The 16,223-nt window shown below is 38.1% G+C and overlaps 3 protein-coding genes across 6 annotated transcripts; 2 read left to right on the forward strand and 1 right to left on the reverse strand.

The window, feature by feature from the left end:
- Window positions 1-1,980: 1,980 nt before the first annotated feature.
- LOC137727690 (uncharacterized) lies at window positions 1,981-3,064 on the forward strand. The gene is made up of 3 exons (XM_068466516.1): window positions 1,981-2,259; window positions 2,457-2,552; window positions 2,846-3,064. The coding sequence occupies exons 1-3, from the start codon at window positions 1,981-1,983 to the stop codon at window positions 3,062-3,064; spliced, it is 594 nt and encodes a 197-aa protein (XP_068322617.1).
- Window positions 3,065-4,581: 1,517 nt separating this feature from the next.
- LOC137728847 (uncharacterized) lies at window positions 4,582-9,437 on the forward strand. 4 transcript variants are annotated; one of them, XM_068467628.1, is made up of 5 exons: window positions 4,582-5,565; window positions 6,390-6,531; window positions 6,606-7,802; window positions 8,287-8,701; window positions 9,082-9,437. In XM_068467628.1, the coding sequence occupies exons 1-4, from the start codon at window positions 4,670-4,672 to the stop codon at window positions 8,686-8,688; spliced, it is 2,637 nt and encodes an 878-aa protein (XP_068323729.1). In that variant the 5' UTR covers window positions 4,582-4,669; the 3' UTR covers window positions 8,689-8,701; window positions 9,082-9,437. The 4 variants fall into 4 exon arrangements, with proteins under 4 accessions (XP_068323729.1, XP_068323730.1, XP_068323728.1 ...); XM_068467629.1 differs by having other exon boundaries at window positions 8,287-8,694; XM_068467627.1 differs by lacking the exon at window positions 9,082-9,437 and having other exon boundaries at window positions 8,287-8,757.
- Window positions 9,438-11,872: 2,435 nt separating this feature from the next.
- Window positions 11,873-14,214, reverse strand: LOC137729031 (metacaspase-1-like). Its single transcript, XM_068467850.1, has 5 exons — window positions 13,767-14,214; window positions 13,202-13,532; window positions 12,912-13,029; window positions 12,516-12,656; window positions 11,873-12,128 (listed from the first exon to the last, which is right to left on the reverse strand). The coding sequence occupies exons 1-5, from the start codon at window positions 14,212-14,214 to the stop codon at window positions 12,069-12,071; spliced, it is 1,098 nt and encodes a 365-aa protein (XP_068323951.1). The 3' UTR covers window positions 11,873-12,068.
- Between the last annotated feature and the right edge of the window lie 2,009 nt (window positions 14,215-16,223).

A 16,223-nucleotide genomic window follows, 5' to 3' on the forward strand; every position in this document is an offset into this window, starting at 1 on the left:
TCCGTTGCATGCGCGTGGGAGTCCTGATGCGCCTCAAGGGTAATTTTGTCTTTTTAACCCAAAAGTCCATGTGTCGCCTTCATGTTTTTCTTGATAATTTTTTTGCTCCACACTAGGTCAATGCACCATGCATGCAAATACAAGTGAAAAGAGGAGATTTTTCAGTGTCCTTCGACTTATTCATAACACATGGCCTACCGACTTATGTTCAAGAGTCCAATTAATAAAAAATTCTTCTTGTTGCGCATTTATCTGACAATTGTATTATCAACTCTCAATCAAATTAGGTCCTTCTACCTGCACTCCATTAGTTTTCTGCACCCTCATATTGTTAGTAAGAGCAATGCTTATAAGTTCTATAGAGAGCTCAACACTTGATTAGTCCTAGTTATACACGTAAGGTTATTAGAGATTGATATCATCTATTTTTGTTAGCCGATAAGGAACATGTATAACTTTGGATTTAATCTATAACAGTCACGACAGTATTAGAACACTTGTATTGGATATGAACGGTGGATTGTCACGGTGATAAGGTTAGATTGATAAGGATCATTCAGCGGGAAGTGTCCTTGTTGATCACCATCGTATGTGGTATTTAACACTCTCTCAAATACACGCAAACAAAGAAACTCAAACCCCATTTCATTGAGTCCTAGCTCGATGACTTCCTCAGGTTAGTGATTCATGTGGTATTGTGATCATTCTATTCCGCTGTTAATAAGTTATATATACTATACTTACATTTGGTATCAGAGCTTTCACATAGCAATTAATCCTAAGAGGAAAAGCATCAAGAACTATTTAAATTGCAAGTTTAAAAGGAACTGATATACATATTATCCAGGGATGGGCATCATGTACACACATGCTAGCTAAAGCTATCTGTGTGGATATAAGTGTGTTCATTTAAATATGTTTCAGTAATGGCACTAGGGCTTGAAACATTGGCACTGGTCATCTAAAGAAGGTCAATTGTTTATGTTTTGGATCCAAGTGGCATAACACTTCGTACTCCAAAGTATTAATCCAACCATCTCTGCAAATCACAGAGGTTTGCACTTACGTTTACATAAATTCATATTTTTTATTATGATGGTGTCATGAATAAGGAAAAACAATCACAAACTAGTCAATCCAAAGTCGTTAAGTCTGTGATATAAAGATGGGGATTAAAGTTTAATACTTTTCATTTTATATGAATACAGCCATGAACCCAATTCCATGAACCTCATCACAGTTGAACCACTCATTAATGTCAACTACAAGAAATGGAAACAGGGTTCGGAGATTGTTTTGGAGTCATGGATATGGACTTGGCATTAAGGATTGAAGAACCACCACTGCCAGTTGATGGAAGCACCTCCAGTTAGAGACCAAAGTATGAAAAATGCCAGAAGTCTAAAAGGATTTCACTCATGATCTGTGACTTGATATGTTTCCATCAACCAGCAGTGGTGGTTCTTCAGTGCTTAATGCCAAGTCCATATCCATGACTCGCAATACAATCTCCAAATCCTGCTTCCATTTCTTGTAGTTGACACCAGTGAGTGGTTCACAAAGAAACTCAAACCCCATTTCATTGAGTCCTTGCATACAGTGAGAAGAGCAGCAGAAGAACCCTTAGTCCTAGCGCGATGACTTCCTCAGGTTAGTGATTCATTTGTTATTGTGATCATTCTATTCCTCTGTTAATAAGCTATTTATGCTATACTTACAATGCTTCAATCATCAGTTCCCCACGCTAGAGATGGGAGTCTCCCACTCGCACGCTCGTGGATGTCCCTCGAAAATCCTTAAACGTAATTGTGCGCTCCGCGTCAACAAATTTAATTGATATAGTATGTTTAGCTTGTTCAACTACAAGGGAGGAGGTCTTGTTGATGTTAAGTTGAGAACATAAGTTCTCATGTCTTGCATATGCATATCGATATATGAAATGTCAACCGTTATCTTCGACCTTTGTGGAATGGAGTACATATGAGTTTGCTAAATTTTCAATTTAAAGAAGGAATTGTTGATGCACTGATTTTAACTGATCAACAGGAGTCACCAGATTACTTGAAAGAGCTGATCAGGAAGACTCGAAGCTTAACTAAAAAATCATTTGGGGTTGGTGTAGTTCTAGCATTTCCTCATGAGAAAAATATACAAGCCGTATTGGATGCAATGGTTGCAGTGCTGCAGGTTTGCTGGGGTGAATGTTCAGATGAGCTTGCATTGAAAGCTCATCGGTCTGGGGTTAAGATTGTGCCTCAAGTACGTGTTCTTGGAGCAGTATTGTTCTGAATTATAATTGTGAATATTCATATCTTGTTTATCATAATTATTGTGTTTACTTATATCTATCTTCGTGCACACACTACATGTGTATGATGCAGCATCAGAACAATCATTGGCATGTTTGTTTTTAATTTATTTTCCTGGACATGTTTGATGAGTTGTTTCGGTTCAAGGTTGGGAGCTTGGATGAAGCGGAGAAAGAAATATATGCTGGTGCAGACGCAATTACTGTTCAAGGGCGTGAAGCAAGAGGGCATGTGATCGGTAAGGTGAACCTGCTTTCTCGGATCTAGGTGAAGCGAGCACCACATCGTGTTCTGCGTATACCTTTCTTCAATGATTGTAATTCTATTCCTGCTGATCAAAATGAAGCGGGCCATCACTGTCATCGGCGCTCAATAATACATGATAGGGTGAGGACAAGCAACGCTTGCCACTAGAAGCGAGAGTATGCCATTATTCCGATTTCTTCATTTTTCATGCCTTGCTTATAACTAAAAGTAATGTCTTTACTTGACTTGGAGCCCAATGGACAGCAATCTTGAGTTATAATCTCTAGCAGGAAATAGAAATTTGCCGTCTTGGCAGTACTGTTCCAAATGCAACGACAACAGGCGACATTGAAAGCATGGTGATGTATGGAGGCCAAAGTGTAGGCCTCATCAAGGAAAATTTACCTGCAGGGGAGGTGATAAAGAGGCTAGTTGAAGGGGCTCAGCTTCTGATCAAGAACAAGTTTAGTGATATATTATTGGACATGAACGATGGATTGTCATGGTGAACAAAGTTTCAACTTGTAAAACCTCCTCCCTGTCAGTCATGTTTATTGTTCAACCATGGTAAATCCAAATATGTCGAGAAATTGGGTACGTGTTGATTTTCGGAGTTTGGAGAATTTGGAAGATGCGAAATAGTGTTCTCTCTAATGAAGCAGCAAGCAGAGTTCGAGTCTGCGATTGAGCAGCAGCCAACAAATGCATGCCATTGGCATTGCTGCTGGAGCTTATGCCAAGTTGGAGGAAGATATTGACTGCATTAATATTGTTGTTCATATTTCAAGTTGTTTGCTTTCACCATGTACCACGTGTTAGACAAATAGGACACTAGTTAGACTTGTAATTTGATTGTGCTCCTATCTTGTAGGAAGAGTCCCTGCAATACAAGGAAAGTAATTATATATACTTTTCACGTATCAATATGAAATATACATTCAGCCATATAATCTTTTTTTTACATGCTATACAGAGCAGGTTGAAAACCCTAGCTCTCTTTTTTTTTCTTTTTTTTTTGGTCACGGATCATATTACTTCGTCCTCTCCGCATTTGGTTATTACTTCTGCTTTGCATTTGCCGCCTATATCATTGCCTAGTGGTGCCACAGCTCCAATTACGTTAACTGGCACTCTTCATTTAAATTTGTGTCAACCTTTTAAAACGTTTTAAATAACTACCTAATATTGTGGAAATCAGACATATGTTAGGTCACCAATGTTAAGTCTAGATTTTTTTAACATTAAGTGATAACATGACTAGCATTAAATAATGAGGTGATTAAATACTAAAGTTGATTTTCATTAATTGTTGTCTTTGTAGCTCTTGCGCCTCAAATTGATCCCTTTTAGCCAAGTTAAATTGCAAAATTTAGCTAATATGCGTCGATTTGGAAATTTAAAGTTCTATAGATGAGTTGAGAATTAAAACACACTTTAATATTTGTTTGTCATTACTTAGCACTAATGACTTTAAGTAGTTATTTGAATTTCATTCCCAACATCAAAAAAGTAACACACAAATGCAGTACAAAAGAAGGGGAAAAGGAAAAGATGACAAGCATACACTTCTAAAAAAGCCTTTTGGTTTAAAAACCCCCCAATGTGAAGGAAAAATCCACCAAAAGGAAAAAAAGGAAGTCACTTAGTTGCATCACAAACTATTATTAACTCAGTAATACCAACCCCGCGTTAAAAAAAAAAAAAAAAAAAAAAAACAGTGTCCGCGGCAGAGTAGTTTCTTCATTCAAGCCATAAATTTATCATAACTCAATGTGAATGACTGATTTGTTGATCAATTTAAAATTAGCTCTTAAAAGGTTAAAGAATTGAGTAGTTATTTATATTTAATTTTTTTTATTGGAATAGTAACATTGAGGATTGATGCTACTTAATACTACGATTTAATGGAGAGAGAGGTCGTAAGTCCGATACTCATAAAAAACGAATTTAAATTACATAATCTCGTCTGTAAGAAGTCTCAGTAAAAGCCAGTCACGAGGGGTTAGTTATAGAGTTGTACCTTTTGCCATGTTAGCAACGAAACCTCTCCACAATCCCAAACCATTTCCTCACCGTCACAGACCACTCCTAACTTCGAAACAGCGCCACCACAAATGGCGGCAATAGCCACTGTCCCGCCGCCACAACCACCACAAGAAGCAAACGTTCCCTTAGGCTCCTTAATCCACATAGACATCAGCACACTCTCTCAATCAGAGCTCCAAGTCCTCTCCCTCTTCTCCTCTTCCTCCTCCTCGGCCTTCAACCTCTGCCGCACCCACGACCTCGTCGTCCCCAAAATTGACCGATCTGTCTTCAACGAGAGCGCCGGGTCCCGCCGCCAAACCTACTCTCGTCCCCGCCGTCAACAGTCTAATACCTCCGCTGCCGCCGCCGCCACTGGCCACCGTCGTCGAGTTGCCGGCCTGCTCGCTACCCCTCCTAAGCTCACTCTGGTGCCACCGGATGACCCCGAACGCAACGAGAACCATGCGATCATCGCTCACCTCAAGAACTTCATTTCCCAGGACCCCAAATTCGACCAAATCGACTTCGAACCCTACCATACGGCATCATTTTCCAGGGCGCTTATCCCGAATGACGACATGAGGACCGGAATTGTTGGTTTTGAGGGGAGAGGTGAAATGGGGGTGAAGAAAAGGAAGCGAGGGAGGAAGCCCAAAGTGAAAGTCTTGGGTTTGGAGAATGAGGGCTATGCGGGTATGGGGTTGGTGAATACGGAGGGCGCTGCAGTAGACATTTCCGGTTTGGGGAATGCAGAAGAGCCTTTTGGGGAGGAGTTGAGGCGGAGGACGGTGGGTTTGGAAACGGAGGAGGAGTTGTTGGGGTTTATGAGGGAATTGGGTGGGCAGTGGGGGAGTAGGAGGAAGAAGAGGAAGATAGTTGATGCCAGTGAGTTCGGGAATGCCTTGCCGGTCGGTTGGAAGCTCTTGCTGGGGCTTAAGAGGAAGGAAGGACGTGCTTGGATATACTGTCGCCGATACATAAGGTTTTACTTGCTTTGTTTCTTCTTCAGTTCAGTCACTTGTATTAGGCTTGGCAACATTGAGTTCTAATAAGTTATTGTCTAATAGTTTTATGTTCCATTGCTCTACATTGACTTTGCCATGACATTTTGTTCTTGTGCATTGTTCCTGATAAAACTTATTCTTCTTTGTTCATCATGGACTCCCGATTGTTAGAAATTTGTATGCATGTGTCGGTAGGGGTGCCCGCAATTCAAAGCTTATTTATTTTGTTTTCATACCATTGAGAATGCTTCTCTTGTATGGTAACATAGGTTATCTTAGCAGATTATCCTTGAGTAATGATGATCAAATTAGGATTCTGTACCAGTTTTCCCCCCTCATACAAAAGAACTACTGGTTATACAAACACAAGGGTGGTCCCTCATGTTAGCGTCTATTTTTTCGTGATTGGCTGTAAGGTTGGACAATAACATTGAATGACCTACCAAAAAGCATTAATTTTGAATAGTTTGCTAAAGCCTGGAAATTACTTTGTTAATTTGATAGATACTGATAACCTAATAATTCGGTTGAAGTATGTCGCATGACTACCCTGATGCCTGATGTGGCAGTGTTAGAGAAAGCAGAAATGTGTGTTGTATATTTTGAAAACCTGAACAAAATGCATAACTATTTAATTGACCAAAAAAAATTCATAACCTGAACAAAATTCGTAACCAGTTAACTGATGCCTGGTGGTTATTTATGGTTTCATGTCAGTATTCATACTACTTCATATCCTGTATTTTGGAGTCACCTCTCTCTCTTGTGTTTCTCATCATTATGAGTTACTTGTACTTTCCAGCCCTACTGGAGAACAATTTCTGACCTGCAAGGAAGTTTCTTCATTTCTGCTCCCCTTCACCCATCACAATAATGCACAGCACCTAGATGGTGGCCATGCGCGTGAGAATGTTCAGGAAGAGTGCATAGTGGCTACTGAAAATGTAAGTTGTATATTAGTGCAGCTGTGTGGTTTATTGCACCTTGGATGATTTTTCAATTTTTCTTTGGGGTGCAGCAGCATGCTGATAAGCATGGAGACCGTAGGCAAGATGTGAATTCCAGCTCTGCTCTAGTTGTGTCTTCTATGTCTAATGAGCGTGAAAAGGAAGTTACCTTATTGGGAGTAGACAATCTTGCTGAGGTTCAGATACATGACCTTTTTGAATGTCACAAATGCAATTTGACTTTTAATGAGAAGGATTCATATTTGCAGCATCTATTGTCCCTTCACCAAAGGACTACGAGGAAGTATAGACTTGGTTCTACTGTTGGTGATGGTGTGATAATTAAAGATGGGAAATATGAATGCCAGTTTTGCCATAAGGTATTTCTGGAAAGGCGTCGCTACAATGGTCATGTAGGGATTCATGTTCGAAATTATGTCAGGAGGGTGGAAGAATCGCCAGGTCCAACAACTCTTCAAAAGAGAATAGAGTCTCCAAACAGTGAAGGTTTGCCATCAAGGACTTCAAAAATGGATGCTCTGATTGAAATTGCTCAAAACTCTATCATGGAAACCTCAACTGCTGGGCCTAATGATCAATCCAACGGTGATGCTGCACTTGATAAACCATACATGGGATGTAGTTCAGAAATTCATGCTTCCGATTCTCGTCAAGAAATGAACATAGATTCACCTCTTAGTGAACGGGACCTGGACGGTCGCTTGTTTGACAGAATTGATTCAGATCAACACGATAGTGAGCATACAATAACTGATGGAAGTATGGAAGGAGCTGACGATCCTATGGAAGTTGAAGATATTAATGACTCTTGTACGAATACAGACGAGTTATCTGCTACAGAGAAAAAGGGTAAACCATCTGAATGTTCTTTGGAGAAAGATGGCTTGGCATCCACCTCTGATGAGTTAAAGAAGTCTGGCACTAATCAGGATGGAGCTACTTGCTGCAAGATAGATGCTTCTTCGAATGACAAGTTTATTCTTGATGCAGTAGGGAATGAAATTTTGAATGGCACAAGTGCATTAGAGCATCCCAATGTCATTGATCACAGCACTAACAAGAATAGTGAACAAGCAGTTGACTTTGGTAGCAGCATTGAACAGGAACCATCTAAATCTAGTGATACTTTGATAGAATCTGTACTCCAAGCTTATGAAGGAAATGAACTGCAAATTGGGATTTCGGATTCCTTAATATCAGTGAATTCAGTGGTCTGCTTTCCGACATCTACTGCAATATCTGACGAGGTACCATCAAGCATTGCTGCCATATTTAGTTCCTTTCTGGTTTCTAGATACACTGATACACCAGAATCATGTTCAAGGTTTTTTCTTTATAGTTAAGACCAAAGTTATTGCTGAAGAACTGACAAAAAAGATATATGATGTTTTCTTTTTCCTCGATTTCAACCTTGAACCCTGCCCCCAAATATAGCAAATAAGAAGTCTGGAATGTTGTAGGTGTTAGGCCAGCATTCTGTTTAGAGGTATTTGTCGAATTCCCCCTTGAACTTGTAACCCGCTGTCAATTTACCTCCTAAACTTTTATTTTAGCCAATTACCCCCTTGAACTTTTATTTTCCATGATAGACCCTAACGAATTAATTACTTTATAAGTGGCAATAATTCTTCATTAGTACTATAATAAAAATTCTTTGATGTGATTATATTCCTTTGTTCTGTGCAAGATTTTTAGAAATTTAATTTCGTTGTTCGTTCTTCATGTTGAAAGGGAGACCAGCATCTTAGCAGTGTTGCCCATAGACATGATGATACAGGGTTTGAGGAGCTAGGGTTGGACGAAATAGAACCACTGAAGTATGGGTTTCCTGGTGGGCAAGAATCTATTACACTGCAGGAGGTACCAATGGATTTGGCAAATAATGCAGAGATGGAAAAGGCATTTGGTTCCTCTGTCCAGTTTGAATCAGAAGAAGTCATGCTAAGCATGGCTGGCAGACGACAGATAACAACTGCGTGTGTATGGTGCGGAGTAGAGTTCAACAATGAGGCTGTTGATTCTGAAATACAACCAGATTCGGTCGGTTTTATGTGTCCAACTTGCAAAACAAAAATCTCTGGGCAACTCAATGTGTTAGATGATGACATGCCTGTGAATGCTAATCCATTCTAAACAACGGTATCCGGTATCCTATCATTTCATGTGATTAGTTTCTAATGTTGTCAGTTGCTTTTATTTTTATTAACCTGACTATTTTAGGATATTTTCTCCTTCTCCTTTTGAATTTCTAAGTCATAATTGCCAAATTATTATTATTTTATATATATATATATATATATATTTTTTTAATTTTAGTTTTTTTGGGGGTCAATTTGAACCTCAATTGGCTAGTATTCACCATGGGAAATGAATTCTGCATATTCTTTTTCACTTTCCGCACGCCCCCTCTTAATTATGGCCCTTGATTCTTCTTAATTTATTTAATCACATGGCTAAAAAAAAGGTGTGCACGAAGTGAAAAATGCGTGCATAAATCATTTCCCTCACCTTATTATGTTTATGCAGTGTGAATTGGCATCTCTCCCTGCCTCTGCGCTTTTCTCCGGTCAGCGGTAAACTGAGAATCTAAGAGACCGAAATTAAAGGGTGCCATTGGCATTGAATAAGGCAAGGGCATCTAGTTCTTGTAAAATGGTGCCGATATTCCCCTCTTTTTCAATTTAACAGTTAAGACAGACCTCAGTTTATTTATATTGATTTTTAATACAAGCGGTATTACTACTAAAATTTACACTGAGGCAACAAAGAGTGATATTCTCGTTAGATGTGGGTCTTTCGTGGTTGAGGAATTATGTTGTATTTCTAATGAGTATGTAATAGAGGAATTTTGGTGTTTCATTTGGTATGTGGAGCTCTTGTTCATGCTCTATAAACTTCCACTAGGTCAAGTTTGATTTGAAACCTACGTTTAGCATGCATGGCTTATGTAATTTCTTGATTGTGTTTGGTAAAATTTCATTCGATCTAAATTAATAAAGTCTGATAACACTATCTTTCAAACGATGAAAAATACAACCCAAATCCACAAAGCAAACCCGGGGGGGGGGGGGGGGGGGGGGGGGGGGGGGGGGGGGGGGGGGGGGAGGGGGGAGGGGAATATGCTGAGTGCTATACAAAGATCAGTTTTTATCGGGGTGTTATTTAGGTTGTGCTATCCATACCCACTTTGTTTGATCTTTTTTGGATCATTCGACTCGACAGCCGAAATTTGAGAGACGTGCATGGGAAGTAACACACAACCCTAAATATAAAGTTTAAATTAAAGTAAATCGAATCCCATGATAGTGGCTCTTGTCCATACCATGTTTAAATTAGCCATTCGTAGGGCATCTAGTTCTTCCTTTTTATTACGTGACTCAGAATTAAGCATAAGATGCATGGTCATGCATATGCTGCTAAGTAATTGGACAGATTAATGAATTCACACATTACCTTTAAATTAATATGTATGAATTTTCTAGGTAAATGGTAGATTGCAGTGGTGGTTACGTTTTATCGTTGTTATTGGTTTAACAATTGATTAATGAAAATCCCAGATGGTATAAAAGCTATCCCTTTCCACCTAGCTCGTTGTATTATGCTTCCCTATGTGGCTAAGCTTCTATATATAGATATTGCTTAACTGGCCTTGTAGCCTAGCTTTGAGATATATGTTATACATGAAGCCAAAAAAAAAAAAAAAAAAAAGATCTATGTTAGACATGGATGATCATGGCCAAAAAAAAAAAAAAACAAAAAAAGAAAAACAATCGCTTGCCCTAACTGCAAAGAACTGACACTGGGTGGCACACAGCGCCAATGCTTTGCCCTAACTGTTCGGAACTGACGCTGGTTGGCACACAGCACCAATGCGTCCGCAGTGATGTAATCACTTACAGTGCTGCTCCAGAAACACAAGGAGAAACTAGTAGTCGTGTTCGCGGAGATCACAAAGGTGAGCATCATAGCCTGGAGAGAGGGCTTAGCAGGCGTTACCAAACCAAGGAATCACCATCAAGTAATTCTTCTAGTACTGGTAGTTCAAGTGTTAATAGTTTCAAGCCATCTTACATAAAAAAAGAAAGAAAGGATATCACCTTAAGTGCAAGCAACAGTTTCAAGTGACGACCCTGTGTGGCACACAGCACCGATGCCTCTGCGGTTATGTAATCCCTTACGGTGCTGCTGCAGAAACACAAGGAGAAACTAGTAATCGTCTTCGTCGAGATCACAAAGATGAGCATCATAGCCTCCAAACCAAGGAATCATCATCAAACAATTCTTCTAGTACTAGTAGTTCAAGTCGTAATAGTTTCAAGCAATCTTATACAGGTACAGGGACAGGGACGCCGATGTTGTTTGTTGGAAGCTAAACAGCTCCTGGAGTCGATGATTGAATTTAACAGATTTATTGACGTGTTAAGGAAAATGACCATAGTTGCACATTTTGACAAGTTGAGGGACCAATGGTCATGGAAATAAAGTTGAGGGACCATTGCTATAATTTGATTAAAGTTGAAAGATTATTGCTACAATTTCCTCTTTCAGTGTTATATGGAGGGGTAGAGGCAGGTGGTGAGGTTGGGTGCCCAGAGATGGGCAATGTCGATCGTCGGTGGACTGGAGAAGAAGAGTGAGGGTGATGGGTTTGTAGGGGTACGTCCCACATCTTTATATAAAAATATTTAAAAGATTTTGTTTTTAATTTTTTTAATCTAGTAGGGCTACAAAATGGGTCTCATATGAAGCCACGTCAGCATTTGACAAAGAAACTGACAAAAAAATTGACGGAAGTGACATTGTAACAAATTCGTAAGATAAGGTATAATATTATAATTTTTAAAAGATAAAGTATGAAATTGTGGTTCATCCAAAATTGAAGTGGTTTTTTTATAATTTACACATAGTTTTTTTGTTAATAATTAAAGAATAAAAGTCCAGAAAAAAAAAATGTAATAGATTTGGGAATGTCGCCCCTGCCCTGCTCCTGCATAACCCATGCCTTTGAGATCATTCTCGAATATATATTTAAAAATTTGGATTGTCATTTGAGCGTTGATAATCTTCCAAAATTAGTATTTATTATGTCAATGGTGATCTAGATAAGGGCTTTAATCATCTATCCGTTGCCCATCCGAGTAGAAGAAATTGAAAGGGTTCAAATTTCATGTGAAGAAAATCCTCATTGCTTCAATCCTGCTATGAAATTTTGTAACAAATTGAATGATTCTAAGTTTCATAATTATGTTAGATGACGCGTGTTCTTCTACCAAATCCATGTTTGCAATTTGAATGGGTTTACGCCTCCATGGAAATACTAGATTTCATATGGAGAGTTTTAGAAGAGGATGGAATAAAAAAAGATTGAATACAAACTTACACTTATAGATATGATTAACGCACATTGCAGTACACATAGACTGCCACTGGAGCAGGTGTTATTAATCACTTAATGTGTTACAGTAAATAAGAATGACATTACCGATTTATTTTTATCACTTATAAAGTTCAAGTTACAACACCATTGGTGTTGAATAAATGTCAAATGTTTCAGATGATGTCAACTGGGGCTCCTACAATCAAAAGACCAAACATTGTCAATAAATTCTCAAAGCATAGATAGAGAATGTCTAATCAACCAATCCAACTTTAATAGGACATTAATTTACTTCTGTTTTTATCCTATATATACTCTTATCACATGTATAACTCGTTTGTGTATCTTTTATTAGTATGTAATATAGATAATTTGACTCTGACACAAAATCAGCATTTTAATCGATGTGCATTTTATCATTGTATTGAGAGAGGTATCAATTTGATGTATCTGAATAGCATTAATTATATTTGGGGTATACGTTGCTGCCTAACACTGGCAGTGTTGTTTCGATAAGTGTGTGTTTGTATGGAGTGTTTGAACATGTTTAACCAACTATATGAATCTTGGAAAGATACTTAACCATCTCAATGCCAGTTTTAGCTTCACGAATTTTATGGCGCATAGCATTGAGCAGAGAGCCATATGTCGATCCGCGATTATTATCCGCTGCTTGGATAAAGCTATAAGTCAAGGCACCCGTCGAAGTGCCTCCAGATAAAGCCTGCACAATCCCACGAATTTGTGTCATTTTACTTTGCATTTGTTTCTTTAAAGTTAATTGAGTGTAGTAGAACTATCTCTGCTCTTTGTTATGGCACTAATACAAATTCAAACAGTTTATATATCTTTGTTCACACATTAATCGTATATAGGGTTTAGAGTTAGAGGAGGGAGAGTTAAACTTGCAACCTCTTTCGACATTGTTTATCGATTAAGAGCTAGTTTATTGATTTCTGCATGCATTGAGAATACTCACCGTAGTGTCTGCAGACTTTTGATGATCGTCACAAGCGCTTATGGAGACAGCTAGTCCACCACTTGTGCCTTTATAAGTAGGTGAGAATTGATGATCTTCCCACACATAGTGTCCTCCTCTACATTAAAAAACAACAAATACATACATACATACATACATACATACATACATACATACATACATATATATATATATCGTGTTTAATTTCTCAATTAGTAGGGTCTAATTAAGAAAATGTGTTCAGCACATTAATTGATACATGTAACTGGGTAAGTGCTGCTAACAATTACCTGTTGATCCGGCAAAGAAATCGTAGATCAAGAACAGTTCCACTATGGCAGGCATCAACAATGGCATGAAGTTTGGCACCATGGGGCAGTGGCCTAACAATGGTGGCGTTAATTTCATCATCAATGATCATCCCCTCGGTCTCAAAATCAACAGGGCACAACGTTTCATCATTGCCGTCAATCTCATCCATCGAATAGTCACGCTGGGTTGAGCCATGGCCAGAGAAGTAGAACACCAACGAGTCTCCTGATTGGCAGCCCTGCACCAACCACTGTAACGCCATTCGCATGTTTTGTTTTGTTGGGATCCTAAAAGGGTCCGTCTCATGTTCTACACCACAGCAAGAACAAGTGACCTTACATATTTTTTATGATTATAAATTGGAGAACTATTTTAAGATAATCATTTGATATTCTTGTACCATTTATTCTCAAATGAATGCGACTGGCCTATTAGTTCATACCTCATGAAATGATAGTTGTTAAATCAAAACAAATAGCATTTGAGAAATGTTTTTCGTGATTAATAGTGTGAAATTAATTATGTATAACTAATTAGGACTACCTGTGAGCATGAGTACGGAGTGATTTGGAAAACCCAATCTGTCAACAAGAAAGTATTTCATGTAGTGAACATCGTTCACAGTTCCTTTAAGCTTGTAACTTTTCCCATTGTAACTCACTCCACAGAGCACCGCACGCTTTCTTCCATACGCCGAAGGAGGCATCAAGGGTTTTGGTACAAATGGCTGGGACAGCTGATGCTGGTAGTATTGAAGATTAGCAGGGCGGGCAGTATTCGGGGAGGGCCTGGACATCACTCTAGTCATTCGGCTTTGAACACGGTTGACAGCGTGGTTTATTGTATCTTGGCCTGCTCGGATCAGAGGATTGACGGATGGTCTACTAATGCGGGTGATGCCTTGACACGAATCACAACGAATGATTTGTGCTTCTGATGGCACAAGAAATTGCGGTCCACACCCATTGCACCTCTCATTCCGACATGCCATTTCAAGTTCTAGCTTGGGCAATGAGGGTGCTAGATATGTATTATAAATACCAATTGGAAAGAGTAAACTGTTGATTTACCTCCTGAACTTTCACCTAGCTTTCGATTTTCCTTTTGAACTTTTCTATTGGAAAATTAAGGACTCAAACTAATTTTTTTTAGCCGATTTTCCCCCTACCGTTAGTTTTTCATATATTTCATCCATATTTCTGTTAAGTGAGATCATGTGCATAACATGTGAGGGTAGTTAAGTCATTTTACTCTTAAAAATGATTAAAAAATTGAAAATAAATAAAAAAGCAAAACTTTCCCTCTATTTTTTCCCGCTAATTCCTATCCTCAATTTTATTTTTTCCTCTCATTCTTATGCATGAGAAATGACATATGGTGTTATTGTCTTCATAAGTAGCTAAGTTAGTCTTTTTCTTGAAGCATGTACTACCATTTTTATTTTCTCTAACAAATTAATAATTTGACAAATGCTCATGATGTTATTGTCTCCAAAGCAGTGCATTAATATAAGAAACATGTTCATAATACTCATAAAAAATGCTCAAGATAATTATATATTTTTCATAATGTCATAATAATCACAATACAATTCCACAAAATGATCCTTAAGATGTTGGAAAACATAATACCCTCAACCTTACTTAGCCATCAGAAATGAAAATAGGTTTAGGTACAAGATTCCAACCAAACGAGGAAGGTCATGGAAAGTGTAATTGATCTCCACATGTCATGTGCATTTCGAGCATAATGTTTGTACTCTTGTTTTGATCACTATCTTATTTTGCTTGTGTTTGGTTAAGTGGAATGCCTATATTTTGTAATCGAGATTTTATGGGTTATATACCTTATGGATGGTAAAATCCCTTATGTTTTCCAACTTCTCAAGGATCATTTTGTGGAATTGTATGAGGATAATTATGACATTATGAAAAGTATGTAATTATCTTGAGCATTTTTTATGAGTATTATGAACATGTTTCTTATATTAATGCACTGTTTTGGAGACAATAACACCATGAGCATTTGTCAAATTATTAATTTGTTAGAGAAAATAAAAATGGTAGTACATGCTTCAAGAAAAAGACTAACGTAGCTACTTATCAAGACAATAACACCATATGTCATTTCTCATATATAGGAATGATAGGGAAAAATAAAATCGAGGATAGGAATTAGCGGGAAAAAATAGAGGGAAATTATTATTTTTTTTTTCAATTTTTTTTAATCATTTTTAAGAGTGAAATGACTTAACTACCCTCACATGTTGTGCACATAGTCTCACTCAACAGAAATATGGATGGAATATATGAAAAACTAACGGTAGGGGGCGAATTGGCTAAAAAAATTAGTTTAAGTCCTTAATTTTCCAATATAAAAATTTATGAGAGAAATCAAAAGTTAGGTGAAAGTTCAAGGGGTAAATCGATAATTTACTAAATCCCAAAAATTGGTAGAGAATATTAGATGCGGGACAAAAGTTGGGTACGTTTGGTAGGATTGGTCTGAGATGCTTCTACTCATTTATAGCCAATATTCGATCACTTTTAGGATTGGTGGAGAACCTGGTTCGGTCCGCGCGCCTTTAAATTTCTTTCGTATAAAGTGTTTTTTTTGTTTTTGTGTGCGTGTGATAGATATGCATGATTCGAGTTGATCAAACAACTCGGACCCATGACCAGTGACTAAACATCTAAATCCCAGCAAGGCAGCAACCCATCGCATCGGTTCAAATAGGAAACTATGTTCTGCATATAAAGAAATCAACACAAGATGTTAATATGGCTTAATCATGATCATTTAAATATGAGGGATTACAGGGAAGAAAAATTTGGAAGTGAGAGAATCTTACTTCTGCTCCTCTCTCACTTTCCTCTGTCTTTCTCTCTTTATAAAGAAGTCAACATAAAATATGACGCAATTTAATCATAATCATGACTGTTCAAATAAAAGAGAACTGTAGAAGAGGAGAATCCGGAGGAAGGAGAATCCTTCTCTTAT

The sequence above is a fragment of the Pyrus communis genome, chromosome 3 (assembly GCF_963583255.1).
Source record: "Pyrus communis chromosome 3, drPyrComm1.1, whole genome shotgun sequence".
NCBI classification, from domain to species: Eukaryota; Viridiplantae; Streptophyta; class Magnoliopsida; order Rosales; family Rosaceae; genus Pyrus; species Pyrus communis.

Coding starts and splice junctions, on each gene's coding strand:
- LOC137728847 (XM_068467628.1), top strand. CDS start 4,670: ATGGCGGCAATAGCCACTGTCCCGCCGCCACAACCACCACAAGAAGCA. Junction 5,566..6,389: donor TACTGTCGCCGATACATAAG/GTTTTACTTGCT, acceptor TGTACTTTCCAG/CCCTACTGGAGAACAATTTC. Junction 6,532..6,605: donor GCATAGTGGCTACTGAAAAT/GTAAGTTGTATA, acceptor TTTGGGGTGCAG/CAGCATGCTGATAAGCATGG.
- LOC137727690 (XM_068466516.1), top strand. CDS start 1,981: ATGAGTTTGCTAAATTTTCAATTTAAAGAAGGAATTGTTGATGCACTG. Junction 2,260..2,456: donor GGGTTAAGATTGTGCCTCAA/GTACGTGTTCTT, acceptor TTTCGGTTCAAG/GTTGGGAGCTTGGATGAAGC. Junction 2,553..2,845: donor GAGGGCATGTGATCGGTAAG/GTGAACCTGCTT, acceptor AATCTCTAGCAG/GAAATAGAAATTTGCCGTCT.
- LOC137729031 (XM_068467850.1), bottom strand. CDS start 14,214: ATGGCATGTCGGAATGAGAGGTGCAATGGGTGTGGACCGCAATTTCTT. Junction 13,533..13,766: donor CTCCGTACTCATGCTCACAG/GTAGTCCTAATT, acceptor GCTGTGGTGTAG/AACATGAGACGGACCCTTTT. Junction 13,030..13,201: donor TTTCTTTGCCGGATCAACAG/GTAATTGTTAGC, acceptor TTTTTAATGTAG/AGGAGGACACTATGTGTGGG.